Source organism: Brachycentrus maculatus, unplaced genomic scaffold, assembly GCF_059751285.1.
Source record: "Brachycentrus maculatus isolate JH-2025_06_01 unplaced genomic scaffold, ASM5975128v1 h1tg000282l, whole genome shotgun sequence".
Taxonomy (NCBI): Eukaryota; Metazoa; Arthropoda; class Insecta; order Trichoptera; family Brachycentridae; genus Brachycentrus; species Brachycentrus maculatus.
The window spans coordinates 612,908-636,372 of record NW_028281033.1 but is presented as its reverse complement, the minus strand read 5'-3'; the positions used below and the strand labels follow the sequence as shown (position 1 = coordinate 636,372).

The 23,465-nt window shown below is 32.1% G+C and overlaps 2 protein-coding genes across 2 annotated transcripts; one reads left to right on the top strand and one right to left on the bottom strand.

The window, feature by feature from the left end:
• Positions 1 to 334: 334 nt before the first annotated feature.
• On the bottom strand, positions 335 to 4,002 carry LOC148305190 (uncharacterized). The gene is made up of 2 exons (XM_088267112.1): positions 3,911 to 4,002; positions 335 to 1,343 (listed from the first exon to the last, which is right to left on the bottom strand). The coding sequence occupies exons 1-2, from the start codon at positions 3,920 to 3,922 to the stop codon at positions 465 to 467; spliced, it is 891 nt and encodes a 296-aa protein (XP_088123238.1). The 5' UTR covers positions 3,923 to 4,002; the 3' UTR covers positions 335 to 464.
• Positions 4,003 to 15,863: 11,861 nt separating this feature from the next.
• On the top strand, positions 15,864 to 19,912 carry LOC148305189 (putative small nuclear ribonucleoprotein Sm D2). Its single transcript, XM_088267102.1, has 3 exons — positions 15,864 to 15,967; positions 16,052 to 16,304; positions 19,670 to 19,912. Coding segments are annotated over exons 1-3 (360 nt in total). The 5' UTR covers positions 15,864 to 15,965; the 3' UTR covers positions 19,775 to 19,912.
• The last annotated feature ends 3,553 nt before the right edge of the window (positions 19,913 to 23,465 follow it).

Sequence of the window (23,465 nt, the reverse complement as noted above, 5' to 3'; positions counted from 1 at the left end):
TACTAAGTTGAAGTAATTTAATCTTCACATTAGTTTGATAAAAATCTAACAAGGCGAAATGACTGTCACCAATTTGATATTTTTATTTTTATGTTTTGTTTTGAATAAAATAAACAACTTAGTCGACCCTAAAACCAAGTGTTTCATTTTAATGACACTCTCCTTATCATTCATCGTTCACTTTGTGTATTACCATACCACAATGTTAAGGGTGTTTTTAAAATACAAAATATTTTATTTTAATATTTAAAATATAGAAATGAATGTTGAGGTATGGTTTTATATATTTATTAAGGACCTTTTGAAAGAGGATAAATAAAATAAGTTATCATAATTTTTATATCTGTATTTTTCCTGATTACATTTTGGTAACGAATGAACGAATACAATATTTAATATACAATACAAAGGCGATGAAAATATTATTTTAATCAGTCTGATGGGAAAAATATGACAGTTTAGATTCAAGCCTGTTCCTGAGATTTGGCCTTTTCGTGAGCTTCAAGATGGGCAGCCCTGGCCGCCACAACTTCCGGAGTGTCTTCCGGTGCGACTGGAGCGACGAGGAGAGGGGCTTCAACAGCTTTTGGGGCTTCCGGAAGATTAGATGCTGCAACCCTGAAACCGTTGCTGTCGGCAATGTAGTTGACGTTTTGCACCAGACCGTTGGAATCCACGTAAGAGTATCCACCGCTTGTTGTTCCGTCGAACGATCGAGATTCTGCCTTAGCGGACAGACCATCGTTGTATCCATATGTGTACTGTCCAAGATTGTCTTTGACCTCGTATTGGCTCGAGATGACAGGGGAGTAATAGTAGACCAAAGGTGCAAAGACAGCTGAGCGACGTTTGCGAGAGCTTTCTGATGATTCGCTTGAACCTGCCGCCTCGGCAGCAGCTTTAGCTTCATCGTAAGCTTTAAGATGTGCTGCTTTTGCGGCAGCTACTTCCGGTGTATCTTCGGGAGCTTTTAACTCTTCTTCTTTCTTTTCTTCGATTTTAGCTGGTTCTGTTGCGACGGTTTCTACAGCTGGCGCTATGGGAGCCACTAATGGAAATACAATATGAGGAGCTTGTTGAGGCAAATTCGTAGCGGCTACCCTGAATCCATTGACGGGGTCGCTCACATAGCTGACTGTTTGGACGATGTTGTTGGCATCTATGTAGGAATATCCTCCGTGTGTTACTCCGTCAATGGTCCTGATCTCTTGTTTGGATGAAGGTCCTCCGTGGTAGCCGTAGGAGTATTGTCCTAGGGTGTCCTGAGAGTGATAGTGAGAGACGGAAGGTATGATGGCTACAAGAGACCCATGAGCTACCGACAACACACAGCACACTGCAATCTGCGTAAAGAAAAAAATCATGTAAAATAAAATAACATCTCACGACAGTCAAACAACTCTACGCTTAAAAAAACATTTCTTATACTTGAAAAATACAAATCATTCATAGAACCTCTTTAGTATACATCCCACATACGAAATGGCGATTTTTTTTTTATTTTGTACATTTATTTAAAGAACAATTTTAAATATATTAAAAATATTTATGTTGCAGAGACTCACACTTTTAAAATATATATTAGATTCATTGCAAAGTAGTTTTATGATTTGTTTCAATATCTGCATAAAAATCGTACTCGTACTCATAAAAAAATTATTTAAAAAGCGTTATTCACTGCAATGGCAGCGCCATCTGTTTAACCCAAAATGCGTTGTTATTTTTCAATTATTTTATAGCTGAACAAAAAACTGAAAATCATGGTTTCAGAGGTCTTCCAGTATGTAAAATAATCCAGGATTCGGATCTTCCATACATGTAAATAAAAGCGTCTCTACTCAAAAAATGCTTTCTCAATCTAATCACGGATGGCTGTTTTGAACTCATATGCACTGTGTCATGAAATTGATGACATATGTATATATATGTATATATATATATATATATATATATATATATATATATATATATATATATATATATATATATATATATATATATATATATATATATATATATATATATATATATATATATATATATATATATATATATATATATATATATATATATATATATATATATATATATATATATATATATATATATATATATATATATATATATATATATATATTTATATATATATATAGATATATTCTCAATCATGGGTAGAATGGTGAATAATACAAGTGTGAAAAGTGATCACTTAACCAGCCCATGATAGGTCATAGGCTTTTTGAATACCCAGATTTGGGATGAAATGTACAATGTACAAAGGAATGTCTATTTTTTGTGAGAAAATTTTTTTTTTTTGGTTACTAGAACAACAAAAAAAATAACTTTACTAAATTATTAAAATTAATTATCAGCCAGCTTGCATTTACATATGATACTGTAACATTCGTGACAAATTGAATTATTCAATGACCCACCATACTGTGCAATTACATATAATTTTCTCCTCATTTCGTGACGCTGAAGGCTCATCGGCCTTGCGTGGGATCGAACCGGCAGTTACAGAAACTGGATCACTACCACTGCGCCATCGCTCATTGCGAAATACGAAGTACCACACCCAAACCAGTAGTGTTAACATTTAAAAATCAATTAATTCAACGTCCTTACCATCCAGTCAATGAATCAAAACATGCTTTACTGGCATCAAGAGAAAAGCGGGACAGTTCAAAAGCCGCCATGTCCACATTAAAATTTGAATATAAAAATAAAACATTTGTAAAATAAGAGCCTCCGTAGGTAGCACGCTCGGCTACCGTACTGGTAGTCCCGGGTTCGATTCCCAAGGGGGGTCAAATAAATATATGTGACTTTTTCACTCTAATGTTTATTCAATATTACCCTGGACTGGTACCTGAAGCGGAGGGCTGATCACCTTTTCTTCATGTGTTAACGATCAAGAGAACACTGTATTTTTATGATGCAGTGCCCTATGCACCATCGGGTGTTGAGAAGGGTTTGAAAATAAGAGCATTTTTCAATTTATTTATGTATCCACAGATAGAGAAATATAGATGTTTCTGGAATGTTTTTTGATGATACTTTTTAGCACATTTTATAAAATTTATAATATTATTGGTAAAACTGGTATTTGTATTTGGTGGACCTGGTATTTAGCTGGCTTAACTGATCACTTCATAAATTTGTGTAATCACTTATTCATAGATTTGCAATTGATTTGAAGAACTCCATTGCTTTGAAAATGATATGGTATTGAATATGTTATGAAACAATTGTCGCAAATTTAATTTTTTTTGTGTTTTTAATAATAAAATACAATATAATATAATCAAAAAATACTACTGTAAAAGCACTCACATGATTTTTGTCTACCGATATCGTGACGCATCCGTCTCTTCGTCAGGACAATCAACACGACTTTGTGCCGTTATAAGTGTGTGAATGTTGCTATGTTAGTGACGTGTAGTATTATTTGCATGCTATTGTAGTGATTATCCAGACGAAGAGATTGATAAGTCTCAAAAAAAAATGATGAATGATTGTATACGAACATTACTACCCTTCATTTTTTTATTGCAGTAGTTATCATTGTGTGAATGTTGCTATGGTAGTGACGTAAAGTTTTGTTTGCATGCTGTTTTAGTGACTACCCTGACGAAGAGACGGGTACGTCTCGAAAAAAAATCGATGAGTGGTTATATACTGTGCCTATGACGGTCGTCAGCCCCGTAAATGCCCTGACTTCCATATACTTCTTCATCTTTGATGAGATGTCAAAAAAATATGAAAATAACTCCTATAATTGGAGATAATCCAGATTTTGTGAACAAGTATTTCGACACACTCAAAATGTTGTTTTATACTAACATTTCAACTAAAATTTCAATTGAAAAAAAGTAGCATTTTAATTGAATTAAAGAAGAGTACTCACAAAGGCTTTCATCTTCGTAGGATCGTTCGTCAACTGAATCACTGAATCAACCTCCTAGAGACTTATCTCCTAGGACTGTTGTCAGAAACTGTGCCTGTCAGGATGTGAGCAGGGCACTTATATACTCCTTCAAGACGCATGTAAGGCGATAGTGACGCGTTCACACAATCAAATTAAAAATTAAATTCTGGTTGATCCAGTTTGAATTGTATCGATCTTTTTAGGTTTGTTTTCTCTGCTTTAAATATCAAGAAAAAAGGTGGAATAAGTTTCGTTCAACTTTTTTATTTATTTTTTAAAAATATTTACATTTTTAATAATTTAATACAATTTATATACATTTCTACTGAATACAATCTTATAATTAAAGTAGCGCTTAGCCTCTCCAAAAAAGAGACTGAGCTCTTGTGCTTGAAGAGGGACTTTTTTGTTATTACATGTTATACATAATACTTAGTAGTATAGACATATTTATAGATTTGGCGTTTAATTTGTAGAACTCCATTTTAATTTATGTATTATATGTTAAAATCAAACACTGATTTTTTGAGACTACTAGAGTCTAAATTGTATTTTATTGTTAAAAACATTAAAAAAAAATTGTTATAATTGTTTCACCAAGTTATGGCATTTTCAAACGAATCTTTGAAAATTGCATAACTTTTTCTTGAAAATTATTGCCACACGTATTTCGATGCATTCCGCATCATTTTCAATGACGGTGTTTGATAATGATGTGGAATTCATTAAAACGTATGTCACAATGGATTTTATGAAATAGTGGTATACCAATAAAAATTAAAATGCAAATTTATAGATATTACCACAAAATGACTGTCGAATCAATTAATGAAAAAAATTAAAACAATTTTCATTTATTTATTTTATTATTTTTATTTCAACATACAAATACAAGTACAAATTACAATAATGAGCCCTGACTGAGTGCCGAGGGCACATTTAACAATACTTATTTATATAGCGACATGATATTGTTTATGACATGCAATCAAATACGTCATGGCCGAATGATTCGTTCTATTTCAGATCTACCCACCTTCGTTGTGCATTTATGAATAGCTTTTTTATATTTGGTTTCTGTTTTTAATACTTGGATAATGGAAGCAATTTGTACAAATTATTGCATAATAATTAAAGTTCTTTTGACCAAAAGAGGTATAAGTTAGGTTTACTTTATGTAACTAACTAACTAACTAACCATCACGCCGCTTCCCCGCAGGGGTAGGCAGAGAGAATAGAGCGCCACACCACTCTGTCCTTGCAAACGTTCTTCACCTCTTCCACGTTCATGCATCTCCTCATACATACCCGCCGATTGTTACGACTCCTAACCTGACCACTTTCAAGTATTTGGCATACCTGATCGTGCCATGTTTTTCTCGGTCTTCCTCTGCTTCTTTTCCCGCTAACATTCGCCTCATAAATTTGTTTTACCGTTATTTCCTCACTCATTCGTTCTACATGTCCAAACCATCTCAACACACCTTTCTTAATTTTATCGGTAATGCTTATCTCAGCTTTGCATTCCTTCCTTATTTCACTATTCGTACATCTATCATACATCGTTTATGGTTTTTGAAAGAGAAGAATGCAGATCTGAATGTGAAATATTGGTAAACGGAGAGATTTTGGAACAGGTAGATGATTTCGTGTATTTGGGTAGTATGTTTTCTAGGGATGGAAAGATTGATAAAGACTTAGAAAGGAGAGTGAATGCTGGGAACAAAGTTAATGGTGCACTGAAATCAGTTATAGCAAATAAAAACCTATCAGCGGAAGCTAAACTGGCAGTGCACAACGAAGTCCTGGTTCCAACTCATGTATGGAAGTGAAACATGGAGTTGGCACAAGAAGGATGAAAGTAGACTGAATGCAGTCGAAATGCGATCTCTCAGAAGAATGTGCGACAAAACGATGTATGATAGATGTACTTTATGTAATATATATATAATTTAATATAATTATTGCCAAATTATTATTATCTATCATATATATTTATTAACTTCACGTTTCCATCTTTCATATAGCTTCACCTATTTATTTAATGAGGAGAGTTACTTTAACACTTTGGACGCAAACTGATAATTATGTTAAATTCCCATTAAAATAATTCATGGGTTTATTTAATGTTGGCTGGTCATTAAAGGTTAAATTACATGTTATTAAAACACTAAATGGGTCTCCTTAATTGTATGATTTGTGGTTACTATCATTAACCCTATCTCGCCCACTGACCCTTGAAAATTTAATTAAATATATGATCTTACAAAATGTAATTACGCAAATAATAAATACACCATATGTTAATATTAATAACAAATTCTAAATTTAGAAAAACCTACAATTTTCTTGTTTTATAAAATTTTAAATAAATTTATATATCTTTGTAATTTTTATATCATATTGCTTTCAATTCTTATTTAAGGTTTTTTTTATTTTTCAAAGTAGACACGGAATTATATATACATGTTACGTATGAAATATCCATATATCTTTAAAAAAAGTTTTTCAAATGAGATGAATATTACAACTGACATACGAAAGGAATCCAACAACAGTGGATATATAAAGTTGATAAATATATATACATAAAGTTGATAAATATATATATATATATATATATATATATATATATATATATATATATATATATATATATATATATATATATATATATATATTTATATATATATATATATATATATATATATATATATATATATATATATATATATATATATATATATATATATATATATATATATATACATATATATATATATATATATATATATATATATATATATATATATATATATATATATATATATATATATATATATATATATATATATATATATATATATATATATATATATATATATATATACATATATTTATGTATGTATATATATATATATATATATATATATACATATATTTATTTATATATATATATATATATATATATATATATATATATATATATATATATATATATATATATATATATATATATATATATATATATAAATATATATATATATATATATATATATATATATATTTATATATATATATATATATATATATATATATATATATATATATATATATATATAAATATATATATATATATATATATATATTTATATATATATATATATATATATATATATATATATATATATATATATATATATATATATATATATATATATATATATATATATATATATATATATATATATATATATATATATATATTTATATATATATATATATATATATATATATATATATATATATATATATATAGTCTTAGCTTTCCAGAGCTTACGACCTACCTTACATGGCTCAACTGATTACTTTTTAAGCTTGTGTAACGTTCACCACTCTGCCCATTATTGAACATCCATATTGCATCAATTTAAATGTTATAGTCAAATAAATTGAATTCATAGTTTTATTTTTAGGGATCAACCTTATTCATTTATTATTTACTACTAACACTCACTATCATTTTCACAACCAGAATATGCTATAAATCCTTGTACATAATAGGCAAGGAGAATTTTCTCAAGCAACTAAAAAAAAAATTAATTAATTAATGATATGGTGAATTTAGTAAACAAAGGGTTAATAATAATAATAAATATGTTGATAATCTAGTTTAAAGCCTTTCGTCCTTGATGGACAAGAGAATTAAATCCAATAAGTTATTTATTTAAATAAGTTTTTGGATAGATCAACAAAATATATCCAGGATTATCTTAATCATTTTCGTCGAATCTGGAATTCAGGTTTTAAGCGATTGTTTTTTTATTATTTAAGGCACTATTCTTGATTTTCGTCAATTATACTATTGGTTTTCTACTTTTGATAAGGTAACGCTCGATAATATTGTTTTAACTGATCAAATAATTGAGGTATACTATTCTACATTCCGTATATTCCGAAGCCAGGAGATAAACGACATTGGACGGGGATCAGGACCGTCGAGGCGCTGTTTAGCTGCTCAATACAAGGACTATTGCTCTCAAATGGTAGTCGACGTCAGGACCTGATACTGACAGAAGAAGATACTTATACAGTTGTAAAAAAAGAGCATGTTTTCCAACAACAGAGTTTTAGTGGCGCACGTTAGTATCTGAGGCACTCACAAGGTGCCAAAAAGCCTCAAATGCAACACGAACCACAGTTTCAAGAACACTTCGCTCACTCCTTTCAACAACGTCATATATCAAAAAACTTCGTTTTCAAAATTTAAGAATATTTTAAAATATACCAAAAATAAATATCAAGCCACTTATTGAACTTTTTACTGCGCAATAGATCATTTTAGGTAAATCCTGAAGGTTTTTTCTCCATTTGAAAAATATTTTGTTAATTTAAAAAATAACTAAACCATACCATTTCTTCGAAATGCAAAAACAACACTTTCTGCCCTGTAGCGGGTAAATATTAAGTCAAACATAAGCCGCTGTTTCTGGAGTATAGTACATTTTATGGGCATTCCAAAAAAATATACACAACTGAAAACTGATGATTTTTGAAATATGACGTTGTTGAAAGGAGTGAGCGACTTGTTACGCCATTTTTATGTTAGGTAAGTAAATTTGTCATCAGTCTTTGCTACAGGTAAGGTGAGCCGTTCGATCTATTTACTACCATCATACGCGACACACTTCTCACAAGAAATACGACTAGATCGATTTGATATTTGAGACATCTACTAAATATTATTTCAACAGTAGCAATGTCCAACATTTATCTGCTGCGGTCAGAACACCGATACCTTAAGGCCCAGTATTCGTTAGGTCGCAACTCAATTTTCTCTAAATTCAGGTACATTTTACGTAATTGTTATTTTTTTCTTAAAACGCCGTTTTTGTTTTATAAAATAAGTTTTTCGTCGAAATAATTATAAAGTTTTGAAAAGAAAGAGTTATTGAAAGGTTACGAGTTAATTTTTTATATAGATTTATATTATCCACTGACACTTCGTGATGGAATTGCATTTTTAATTTATTATTAGATTAAAACCAATATTTTTAGCTTTTCCACTTTTTTATTTGACCAGCGACCGGGTTTCGTCGTTACCAGTCTGATGATGTCGGTAACGACGAAACCCGGTCGCTGGTCAAATAAAAAAGTGGAAAAGCTAAAAATATTGGTTTTAATCTAATAATAAATTAACTTTTTTATATATTTGTATATATTCTAAATTGTCCGCCTCCGTAGTGTAGTGCTCAGCACGCTCGGCTACCATTTTGGAGGTCCCGGGTTCGATTCCTAGGGGGGGTCAAATAAATATAAAGTGATTTTTTCACTCTAATATTTATTCAATATTACCCTACCTGAAGCGGAGGGCTGGTCACCTTTCCTTCATGTGTTAACGATCAAGATAACACTACGTTTTATAATGCAGTGCCCTATGCACCATTGGGGTGCGGATAAAGGGTTTAAAAATGATATATTCTAAAAAACAAAAACAAAAAATGGAGAAACCCAGATTTGTGAACAACGATTTGGACACATCCAAAATGTTGTGAATTATTATCATTTCATTGTTTGAGTCGACACTCACTATCTACATACTTTTAATTTAAGTTTTATTCGGTAATTACCACTATTTCTTAAAATTTATTGTGACACGTGTTTCGATGCATTCCGCATCATTCCGGTGTGATTGAAAATGATGCTGAATGCTTAAGTATCGTTTCACAATAGATTTTAAGAATTTGTGGTACTTTCTAAGTCAAATTTAATTTAAAAAAATAGTATTGTTACTATCAAAAACAGTCGAAAAAATCGATCCGGGATCGATATATTAAATTTGGTATTTAAGTAGTACTCTACCAAGTCAGACAGAAAAAAATCATTCCACACATACCAACATAAGGATCTATATCGTAGTCGTACAGAAGAAAGTGACCAACTAACAAACAAAACGTAAAATGTTCAGGAGGGCCATTTAAGTCACTTTTGCTTGGCAAGAAAATGAACATCAATGCAGTTAGTCATTTTTAACAAGTCAATATATTGTACAAGTTAAAATCCTTTGGAATTTTTTTTCAGGGTAATATTAAGCTAGTAAGATATCAAATAGTCAATGATCACGTTTTTGTAAAAAATGCACTTGGTCACTTTCTCCTGTATGACTACGATATTTAAAATAAAAAATAAGTTCTCTAAATATAGGTAGGTACTACTGTAGGTAGTCAGGTACTCCGCGGAATTAAATGAATCTAGAGGTGCTCACCTTAAGGATTAAAATGTCAGGTAGGTACTCGGCTAATTTCTTTTGCGTGTGCGTTTGCGTGCATATGTGCCGATATGCTAAAATACCACAAGAAAAACCTGCATTTTTCTTGTGCCATATATGCATCAGAGCTGTTGTCAGAACAATGCGACAATGTGATCCGTTTAATTCGGTCTTAAATGTCAATCGTCAGACAGAACTGGGCTGTCGACTTAATACATTTATAATATAGCCTTCAGATGCGATCTTTCGAGATGGTCGGATTCAGATATCGACAACAGTAATTCTGATATCAATTGTCTATTAGGTACTTTACATTTTATATGACAAATGTTACATCCATCCAATTGTTTATTTATTTGACTATATGACTTGGGCTATTGACGGTGCAATAGCGTCCGCCATTTTTTGTCAAATATCTATTCAGCCAATTAAATCACTCGAAAATTTTTGCTTTTGTTGGAAATCGAACTAATTTGAACGAAATATTGCGCAGATGGGATGCGCAGTAGTTTTGTTTTTTTATCGGCCGCTAGAGGGATGAAAAACTGAAAACATCGTTCGAAAAACCAAACAGATCACACTATATGTCATACCAAATTAAAAAGGGACATTTATGATGACTTTATAAAGTTTTGAAATTTTGTTCTTAAAAATGAAAGGGACTAAGCTCTTGAGCTTGGAAAGGGACTTATACTCATTGTTTATTGTTTATACTTAAAAATTATTAGATTTTTTTGTATTATTTATTTTGTGTGTGAGTTATTTATTTAACAATTATATGAAGATGAGTCCTATTAAATATAATCTAAAATATGTAAGATTGTAACGACCATTATGTTGGAATGACCCATATGTAAATGGGGTGAGATAGCATAATATATGGTCAGGCGTACTTAGTGAATTATTTATTGACTTGGCGTTTAATTTGTAGAACTTCATTTTAATTTATGTATTAATTTTAAATCAAACACAGATTTTTTGAGTCTACTAAGTTGTATTTTATTAACAAAAAACACAAAAAAATTATATTGTGACAATTGTTTCGCCTTGTTAGGGCATTATCAAACGAATGTCCTTAGTGAAGATTGCCTCTCAATATTTTCTAACGTCAGAATTCCCTCAGAGAACTATAAATATGAAGGGAGCGTTTAAATCAATTAAAGAGTCCTCGGCACTATTTTTTTTAAATACACCACAGTTGACAATCTATGAGATTTACTTTTATTATAATTTTGCACAGGAGTCCACAAAGTGTAGGTAGTAAGTATACATCAAATATTCATAATATAATGAGTACACACGCCTCAAAAATCATATACGACCATACATATTCAATTATTTATTGCTTTTTCTCAGTTTTTATCTTTAATTTAAGAAAACAATAGTGGTTTTTTTTTACATTAATTATTATTTAATATCCCCATGGACTATTACTGCTTGAAGCGCAGGAAAAATCACCTTGTCTTCAGCCAATTAATGATCAAGATAACTCTGCTTCAATGCGATGCAGTATTTTTAACGAAGTTAGTATTTTTTTAATTCAGGAAGTAAAAACACTAATAAATATAACTTACTTAAATATATTTTTATGATTAAGCACTTTTTTTGTCAGAATACTTAAATTCAAATAAAATAAAGATCTGGTCATGCGCAAAGTGACGTAAACCTTAAAAACCTGAGATTATGTCATGAAATATTGCACAGGTAGGTAACCCTTTAAATTATCTTTAAAAATCTACTTATGTTCAACGAAGGCGATTGCGTTCGCTTTGTGATTTTTATAGCAACGATAATTTACTAAATAATATGATGATTTTAACTTAATGCAGGTTATAGACGGAAGAAGGACTGACTTTATATTTTTTGAAGTGAAACTTCTTAAGCGGCGTTTCCATAACCAACAATTGGACAAGAATTGAGAGTGAAAATTCAAGGACGCGTCACGTTTATTAGGCACATTTCGTTACATGTGAGAGATAACGAAGGGAGGAGTAATAGAGTTATACATTCCAACGCGTTTCCAACAGTAAAAAATATCAGATAAAATTTGTATATAATAGATATCACAAACTATTAATATCACTATACTAATAATGCACTAATCAATGACAATGTTAATATTGAATAAACAAATTATGTTTATGCAACAACAAAAAAATTGTTTTTTTAGATGCTCCTCTCTCTTTTTCTCTCTGTCTGTCTCTCATAAACAAATCTCTGTTATTCTTTATGTTTAAGAAGTTTCACTTCGATCGCGTGTACAGTACTGCACGCGCAATTTTTTCGTACTGACATTTCGTGACAGTGTCAAGTTTTAAAGGTCAACAAGAGCTTGAGTTATGCTTTTATTGTTTCAAATATTTCTCCCCCTTAAATATGCAGTCCTAAAGGTTTCACGATCAAGTTCAGCCGACAAAATGTAGGCAGCCTTGCCCTTAAAACAAGATACATACTTAAATTTAATATCGACATGCGACCACCGAACGTGATGCAGTAAATATTCTTGTTACTCGATGCATTTCGTTGCAACAAGGCTAAATTCTTTTGATCTCAAATTCGACACCGCCCAAAAGGGCGTAGTGATACCTTGAATTTATGTATTTTTAATTAATCTTTATCCAGAGCATAAAAACGCCCTTTTAAAGATCAGAAGTGTTATTGAACTGGTTATCCTTTGATTCATTTAAGTTTTTATATTCACTTTAATCATATTAACAACGTTTTAAGCGTGTCCAAATACTTGCTCACAGGTCTGGATTATCTCCAATTATTGAATTATTTTTTGACATCTCAACATACGGAATATGGAAGTGTGGGTATTCCCGGGGCTTACAACCGTCAAAGGCTGGTTCAAGGGATATTTTTTACACACGTGTAACATTTACCAATTCTTCCCATGATTGACAACCACACTACTCAAATTCTTGAAACTTCTACACATATGTATATATTTTTCAAATTAGAAACATATTGCTTGAATTGACTTGAATTTCACTAATGACATCTATAGAGAGATTAAAAAATATTTTTCTTGTTTGTTAGATTCGAATCCTAAATTATATTCACACACATGAGAAACGCTAGAAAACAGCCTTTTAATTTTTTTGTTCACATTATCATATTATGTTTTTTTTTAAAGAGAAATATGTGTGTTTATATTATTGACAAAAAAATTGTAAATAGTTTAACACTTAAATTTTACACTATTTCTGTGAACCTAAGCGGCTTATTATTAGAAATAGGTTTTAAATTTTGGGAGAGTGGGTTCAAACCGAGAAACTCTGACTTGAGAGTCCGCGACACTAACCACTGGACCACAACCCGACATTATTCTTTCAAACAATTTTACACACAGACATATTATAAAACAGTCTAATTTATCAAGTTGACAGTGTCAAATTATCATATCGCTCACTCCTTTCAAGAACGTCATAAATCAAAAAATGTTAATTTTCAGTTGTGCATGTTTTCGGAACGCCCAGAAAATGTACTATATCCCAGCAAAAGTGGCATATTTTTTACTTAATATTTACCCGCTATAGGGCAGAAGTTGTTGTTTTTGCATTTTAAAGAAATGGTATTATTTAATTATTTTTTTAAATATACTTAATATTATTCAAATAGAGAAAAAAAACTTTCAGGTTTTACCTAAAAAGATCTGTTGCACAGTAAAAAGTTCAATAGGTGGCTAGTAATTTATTTTTAATACACTGTTTTATATTTTTAAACTATAAAATCGTTGTTCTGAAAAATCTAGTTTTTTTTATGACTTATATTTCTTAAAAGGAGTGAGCGATATGAATCATATATAACCTGACCCAAATGCAAATTCTACAGCAGCTTAAGTTGTCATCAGCCCTAAAAGTCAAAATAAGTCAACAGGTTAAAAACGGTCAAGGGGTGAACCCAATTCGATTGGGGTCAGAGGTGTTTTGAATTTATTACTTTTTGTGGTGATATTCAGGCGTTATTCGGGTACTTATTACTTTTTCCGGGTATTAAAATTAGGATTCGGTAATGGTATTCTATTATGTATGTATCTAATATGATACTAAACCCTCTCCTCTTTTTTCGTCATTATCATTACTATAAATTAGTATTTAATCATTGCAAATTTTACTTTAACGAAATCATCTTAAACTCAATAAAATAATCTAATTAAATAGTGACTTCTTTAAAATAAGTTGCTACTTAGTTCGGTTATTGAATTCGATATTTTCAAGCTAGTGGCGCCAATTAATCAATGGACCAATTTGTTCGCGTATTGAGTAATTCTAACTCCTTATATATTTGACAATAGGCTTTTGTCACGATGTTGGATTATTAGCTATTAAATTAATAGTAAAAATCACTAGACTATCGATAACATTGTTATTGAAATCTGTAGGGAACTAAGGGAGATATTAAAGTTTAAACTTTAGACATTTGAATAAAACGAAAACAATGCGTTCGCATACGTCATAAAATGTACGTCATCGAACGTTTAATGACGTCATATGGTTTATAGAGCTGTAATAGTAGTAGTATGGATTGTTTTTTTACCACTACAATACCATTATGCAAATATGAGGGGAGGGGAGGGTGGGAGGGTGGACCAAAGACATCAACAAATAGAGCCGCCTATAATTTAGCAATGACACCAACATTTAAATAACTCCACCGTTTCTGTGACGTCATTCATTGCCAACTTACGAAAATAACGTGTTTTCGAAGGCGAATTCTCCAAATGAAAATGATGAATGAAAATATTAATTATATCGGCTGTTATAAACACAAAACCAGTCTAATACGATCCTTTATAGGTTGAGTATGTTAAATTAGATATTCCTTCCGTCTGACAAAGATCCATTTAATATTTTAAAAACATATACTGGAAAGAAATACGTATATTCCGAGAAAAAATAATGAATACCATCCCCATCGGTTTACCAAAAAGTCAAATTTTAAAACATCCTAAAATATTTTTTGTATTTAAATAAGTAACTAGCGAGGTCCATCCGAACTTGCCTATAAAGGTGGGACTGACCGGAGCATTTCGTCGTAACGTCGCTCGCAGCGAGCCCTTCGAATATGGATGGAGCTCTCGGCTCGCTATACTGACTATACGAATATTTTCTAAATACGACGAAATAGCTCCGGTCAGTCCCCACCATAAAACATGAAAATATTAATGAATGTTACATTAGTAGGTAGACACAATTTTTTAATACCTACTAATAAACCACAAAACGGTGACAATATAAGAAAACGTTCAAGATAAAATTTGCATGTGATCATACTATTGAATTATTACTGATAAATTTTGATTTTTTTTATTCATGGTGGTTAACAATTGATTAACTTGAGTTTTATTCTTATTATTTTTGTTAACCATATTGAAGATAAAAATAAAAAGTTGTTGATGTTTACTGCGAAATTAAACGGTTTACATGTTCAAATAATAACAATTACTATATCTGTTTCATATCATAAAAAAAGCTGTGAGTAAATAAAAATATATTAAAAAATGTTTTTATAATTGACACTGTCAATTTAAATTTTACTAGGCGACAAGCAACAAAACAAGCGACATTATCTAATTGGTTTTATACAACAAACCCCGGTTAATATATTAATACATTAGGTACTTAAAAAAGTTTTTTTGCTTGTGGTCTTCACCATAGACAAAATCCAACTGTCAAATTTCGCCGACTTTCGGCGTGCTTTAAAACGTTTTCTCTACGTTTGTTCAATATTTACTTTTCAACCTTTATAATCTAAAAAACAATGTAAGTAAACTTAAGCGCATTTCAAAGCATTCTTCAAAATTTGACGCTTTCTTTCAATAATAGTTTTGTTTTCTCGCCATTCAGGACTTCCGCCGCTAAACCCCGCTCCGAGCTGAGCTTGGAAGAGCTCGCGAAGATCGAGGAAGAGGAGTTCAGCACCGGGCCGCTTTCGGTTCTCACGCAGTCCGTGAAGAATAACACGCAAGTTTTGATCAACTGCAGAAACAACAAGAAACTGCTCGGGCGTGTGAGAGCGTTCGATCGGCATTGTAACATGGTTCTCGAGAACGTCAAGGAGATGTGGACCGAGATGCCCCGCACCGGCAAGGGAAAGAAGGTTAGTTTTAATCCTTTGGTGGGCAAATTTTATTCCTTATAATCTGTATATTCTTCGTCGGAACGCAAACAATGGAAATATTCCAATATTTTTTCCATATCTTCGAGCGCATTCCATTTTTAGCCATCTAAATATAATAATGAAAGTTAGCAGTAACATAACTTTTTAAAAAAACATAATTTAAAAAAAATATACACTAATAATTTTGGTCACATTTAGTTTCGTGGGATATAAATTTCCCACCACTTTGACACTTGATTATAAATGAACGACGTGCGTGTTTTCAGACATTTATTAATCAATGTAAACATGAATATATACGGTGATAGAAATATAACAGTTTATAGCTTAGAAAGCACATAACACTGAATAAAACGATTTTTTGGGAAAAAAACTCCGAATTCCGACATAAAAAATCTCGACTTTGTCCACTCCGAACGATGTACTGTCGAAAACTGACCGTTAGTTGTAAAATATTTCATTGGAAAATATTCCAGAATATATCAGCAGTTGACATTAGTATGATCCAAGTGAAAACACCGCTTCCCAATGACTTTTTTGTGCCATTTCCTTAGGTGGGAATACATCTTCCCACCGCCTACGAAAGGGTTAAGTAACAAAATTTAACATTTAATTTCTCGCAGTAAGATCTTGTGCAGTTTGTTAACCTTTTAACCGCAACAACTTTGTTCCTGAGAGACGCCCTTACGCTGCGGTATTTCACCGTTTTTAAAATGATTACTTTTATCATGTATTTAGTTAAGAAACGATTTATTTTTCTAAACAAAAACGTTCAATGGGATTCATTGTGCCTTTTTGGTACTCTATAATACACTTGTGTCACATTATTCTTGAAATATATTGTAATATAAACAAATAAGATCGTAACATAAATAAATCAAAGCACGCATGGTGAGTCGCTCTTACCCACTGGCGATGCGTAGCGTCGAGAGTGAGACAGATATAGGGCATGATTATGGCGCGGACTAATTACCGACAGCAAGAAAAATCAGGGATGTGTTCTTTTATTTATCCTTGTGATGTTACAAATTATTAGTCAGATATTTCAACAGATGTCATGAGGCCAAGGATTGATGTATTATTTTATCCAAAGTTCCACACCATGAAATAATCCTTCCAAGTTGAACTGAGGTTCGAAACTTGGAGCAATGTAAAAACACATACGGTTATGTCAGCCGCGTATGGGGCATGTTTTATGAAAACACATACGGTTATGCGAGCCGCGTGGATCCGGTTAATGAAACTTAATTTGCGCTGAAATAATTTTATCTTCTTCTTATTAATGGCATTTCACTCATCTTGGGTGTTATAGCCAGTGTTGAGTTATTTTTTATTTCCACTTTTTACATTTGACTTTCAAGTGTTAGTATTCCTGTTAGTGGGGTTAGTTTTATTAGTAATGTTAGTTTGTTTAGTGAGTTATTGTACACCTTTACAAATTCATGCAATTAATTTTAAGATATTTACAAATTATTTTATGTACAAGTTTGTTAGGGGAGGTTTATAAGGTTAAGATGCTGGTGGCAAATGGAACGTTTATGCTGGAGAGGTCTGGAAGGAAGCTCGGGTAGCCGTCATTCAACGGGCACCCAAAGAACGTGTGATCTAGATCCTCCTCTTATATAAATACATCATTTGTTAGTAATGAGTTTATAGCCAAAAAAATGTGCGAAAACCTATGCTGCTGTCTCCTTTAAATTAACACATTATTGTTGGGCAGTTTTTCATCAAACCCGACCCTAATTAGTATAATAATTAGTGGTGTATACTTAGGGCTTTTTTTTTAAACATAAAAGGTCCTGGAACTCAGTTCAAGCCAAGCTTTTAACTAAAAAAAACTATATTCAAATATCATTTAAATATTCATTCAGTGTCCGCTCGCAACAGAGAAGGAGAACTTTCTACATACCCTAACACGGGCAGGAATCCAACTCCCCACCCAAGTTATTATTTCACACCAATTATTTCAGGAAGCCGAACTTTTGGAGCTACGAGAAATCTATTGCCAACAGTGTCTAAAATATGTTTATTTGCGCCAACATTTATTTCCTAAAAATAATAATAGATCTAGCCAACGAATTAATAATTTATTAGAAATCCCTTTTTGTAAATCCAGACTTGCGCAAAGACACTCATTTTTCATAGCTCCAAAACTGTTCAACTTATTCCACAAAGACTATTTGTTAGATGTTAATTCCCTAAGTTCGTGTAAATTTAAAAATTTGCTTAGATTATTTATAAAAGAGACAGATTTGAGTTCCTTTTTCATTTAGCACTTGATCGCTAGCTTTTTACTTTTTTACTTTGTCATCTTTTTTATGTTTAAGTTTTAATTAAAAAAAAATATATATATAAATATTGCTCACTGAGAGTCAAGTATTTTTTTTTTTGTATTTAAATTAAGTTTTTTGTATTTTGTATTAACTAATTATACTTAGAAACCTATACCCTTATACCCTGTACTATGACTATTTATTTTGTATACCCACACACAGGCCATGCCTTTGTGGGATCTTTTTTTGTATTCATTTTTATTTTTTATAAATATTTTTTGTTTTTGAATTTATGTAATGCAAAAGAATTTTAAATAAAGAAAAAAAAAAAAAAAAAAAGTATCCACCCTTCTTTCTGAACCCAATTTCTAGAATTGCGGGCATAATTTTTAAAATGATAAAGCTAAACGCATTTAAACTATGAAATTTTGTATTAATTGTTATTATTAATTTTTTTTTTGTAAAAAAAAAAAAAATACTTGACACTAGCAGAAACATCATTTCACTGGGTGACTGCCAAATAAATTTATAACATTTTGAGTGTGTCCAAATACTTGTTCACAAAATCTGGTTTATCTCCATTTACAGGAGTTATTTTTTGACATCTCATCAAAGATGAAGAAGAATATGGAAGTCTGGTTGTAAATAAATTATCTGGTCAAATTATAAGCTTAAACAATAAAAATGAAAATGGTATTTTCTGGCGTTTCTTATGTGTGTGATTATAATTTAGGATTCAGACCTCACATACTAATATAAGAGTTTCTGCTTAGTAAAAACATTCTTTACATCTCACCAATTGATGTCTCTAGTGAATTTCTAGTGATTCAAGAACAGGGTTTCTAAATTGGTTCATATATATAGAATTTCCAAGAATTTGAGTAGTGTGGTTGTCAATAATGGGTAGAATTGGTGAATGTTACACATGTGTAAAGTGATTACTAAAACAAGCCTATGACGGTCGTCAGCCCCGTAAATACCCAGACTTTCATATTCTTCTTCATCTTTGATGAACCAAATAAATAATAATAAAAAATTAAAAGTAAAATTAAAATATGTGTGTATTTCCAGGGTAAAGCAGTCAACAAGGACAGGTTTATCTCCAAGATGTTCCTGAGAGGAGATTCCGTCATTTTAGTGCTGAGAAATCCACTTGCAACGGCTGCCGGCAAATAATCTAATTAAGACTTGTGTCACGTGTGTCAAATTTAAATATTTGGATGCCGATCGATCGTCCAAAACTGGGTTATTTGAAACCAACTTTAGTTTTTTTTATAAGTTAAATGTAAGAATAAATATTTTAAGATACTGAAAGTGTTTTATTGCATTTTTATTTTTAAGTACACTCTGTTCACAGATATTTTACCTCAATTATTATTTTTTTAATTATTTGTAATTTAATTAATTTAATTATTAATAATTAATTAATTTAAAATAGAAGTATAACAACTGTGAACAAAGTGTATATTTTTATACTTTACCCTATTGTATTTTTTATTTTACCCTAATGTATGGATGTGAAACATGGAGTTGGCAAAAGAAGGATGAAAGTAGACTGAATGCAGTCAAAATGCGATCTCTCAGAAGAATGTGCGACAAAACGATGTATGATAGATGTTCGAATAGTGAAATAAGTAGGGAATGCAAAGCTGAGATAAGCATTATCGATAAAATTAAGAAAGGTGTGTTGAGATGGTTTGGACATGTGGAACGAATGAGTGAGGAAAGAACGGTAAAACAAATTTATGAGGCGAATGTAATTGGAAAAAGGAGCAGAGGAAGGCTGAGAAAACTTGGCACGATCAGGTATGCCAAATACTTGAAAGCAGACTAATTTTTATTCAATATTACCCTGGACTGGTACCTGAAGCGGAGGGCTGATCACCTTTCCTTCGTATGTTAACGATCAAGATAACACTGCATTTATATAATGCAGTGCCCTATGCACCATTGGGGTGCGGATAAGGGTTTAAATTGAAAAAAGTTGAGTATAGCCAAGGATAATGCTTGCTATGCAATTTATAACGCATGGCTAAAATAGGAAGTCATTGTGGCGCACGTATTTGTTAAAGTGTTTTTCATATTTTCAACCATCAGCGGAGATGAACACCACACAACTCTGTCTGCAAATATTCTTTACCTCTTCAAACCCACCGATTATTCTAACTCTTGACTGATCCTCGCTCAAGTATTTGAAGTATTCAGCCATGATCCACGATATTCGTTATTTTGGTTCTGTTCCTGATTTCTTTATTTCTTATTTTATCCCTCAGGCTTAAACCAAGCATGGTTCTTTCCATGGATTGCTGTGTGCATTTGAGCTTCTCTGCAATTATTTTCATCACAGCCATAGTCTCTAGTGCATATTCACTGGCAGTATGCAGGATTCATACGTTTTTCTTTTTAGACAGGTTGGTTCATAGTAAGTGATGTTTAATCTTTTGGTTGCTTTTTATTTGTTAATCAAATGAAAGCTTTAAATTTTTTTTAAAATTAAAATAAGAATAGCAGGATTGCCTTTTTTATATTCATTTATTTGCCTACAAAAAGTATTTGAAAATAACATTACATTGTTGTAACCAACGTTACGTACGCTATGCCACTGGGGGGCCCGTCGTCTTGGGTACAGCTAGGCTCTGCCGTTGTAAGGGGCGAGCCGCTCACCGCAGCCCAGTTCGGTCGGTCGCAAGGAGCCGAACAATATCCACTGGCCCTGAAAAGGGCCTCCGACTTGGGTATCGGTCTAATGGATACCAGACTGAGGTACGGAGAGCAGGATCACAGGGAGATCGCACTGACTCGTGTGTTCAAGCGTACTCACTAGCCTTGAGAAAGGCTTTCCAATGGTCCGTTGTTGGTGCAGTGAGACGGCGAGTCAGGCGAAGTCCAGCCGCAAATTCTTGAGGCGAAGGAGCGACAAGAACGGAGAAATAAAAAGACCGAGTTGGTTTTCACACACACACTGATTTATTCAGTAAATAAGGCTGCATAGCCGGCACGGTTTCATACCGTGTCGGCGTTTCACGGCGCTGTATAATGGTAAAGTACCGTTACTCAGGTAACGGTACAATCCCGTTTTCCGAGGCTTTGTCCGTACGGGCCCCTCTATGCGGACGACTGCGCTCCCCGCTCCCCTCTCTCCCTTCCGGGCGGGCGGAGCTCAGTTGACGCATTTGCCCCGTACGGAACACATCAAAATACATACAAAACACATACAAGTATGGGCTTACATACTAGTTTACAATGCTTACACGCTATTCTAATATATTTAATATTTCTATGATACTACGATACAATTATTAATCATATATCTAATGCCAGATGTCCGCTACACCTCTCATGGGGGGCCAAATGTCCGCACCAATTGTATTATTACATTTAACATTATCATATGAATTTTCTTTTGAAAATTGGAAGAGTATGATCATGTATGTAGTAAGCGCTCCACCCATCTGGAATATTAAATATTTTATTTATTAAAAAAAAACAATTACAATTAATGTATTGACAAACTTATTATTAAGAAGTTATATTGATTTGATGTTGATTTGAGGTCAAGGGATCTTGCATCCCTTATGTCACTGCGACCATGTTAGGTATATTTTGACCTCCCTCTTTTCACACAGCTCACTCTCAAGACCTACATAAGTCATGTAGCTTACGACCTGTCTTGGTGGTAAGAACTTCACCTTTTCGGAGTCCAGTAGTGGTCCTCCAAGGATGTGACTTTGTTTGCGAGCGAGTGCGTCACAATTATAGAGAATGTGGATTGGTGTTTTGTTATCCTCCTTTTCTCCATTTCTGGGTTTGAAACCTACTTTACCACAATGTCATACCCACAACACTAGACAAAATGCTGTAAACCAATTAACACACTTAGGATGGGAAAGGTATTTCTACCCGTTCGGTCGATTGATCCTTAAGGACGGGAAGTGTATTTTTACCTTCTGCGCCGGCCTAGTTACAAAGTCAGAAAAGAAGGAGTATTTGTACATGAATATTATATATTAATCTCTTTGTTAACCTTTCTGGGAGTATGGACGTAAATGAACGTCGGCGCGAATTTTCCTCAAATGAGTGTCGACGATAATAAACGTCGAGGTCCGTCTGTCAGTTGGTATGATGTTACTTTAACTTGTATAGCAATGGGATCTGTGGATATTTGTGTGTTATTTTGTAAAAAAATAAAACTTAGAGATGCTGAGCTATATTTATTTTTAATTTTTACTTAATTTCTATCTTAATTGTTTTCATTTTTTTTTAATTTAAATTTAAAAAGTACCCACTCCCCAGAGAAGGTCGGGTATCAATTATTGTTCTCCCGGAAAGGTTAAGGTCTAAACTTATCTACGCAATTATCAAATCCCGTCGCCATCAAAAATCTATCCAAAATGTGTTAATAATTTATTATAACTAAAATAATATTCAATGATATCATTAGCAAACACTGCGCGGTATGTGACAAATCTTGATTCTTATAAGATATTGAATCCATTGTGTCTATTGTATTGTTGTATCTATTGTATTGTTTTAAAGGATCAACCATATTAATTTATTATTCACCATACACATCCACTATCATTTTTAAGACATAAAGACTAAATATTCTATAAATCCTTGTACTCGTACTTGTAGGCAAGGAGAAATTTCTAAGGCAATCAATAAATATTTTATTATAGTAAAAACACTGAGGTACTACTGTATTTATGTATCCATACTTACAGTGAAGAATAAAGAATTATTGATTGGGAATAAGCCACCCGCCGTGAACTCAGGTTTGACATGGAGCATGTGTGTTGCAAACTGTAGGAGCTGAAAAATAAATGATTAATCTAGTTTTTAGGTTTCCTATATGATAAAGGTAAAA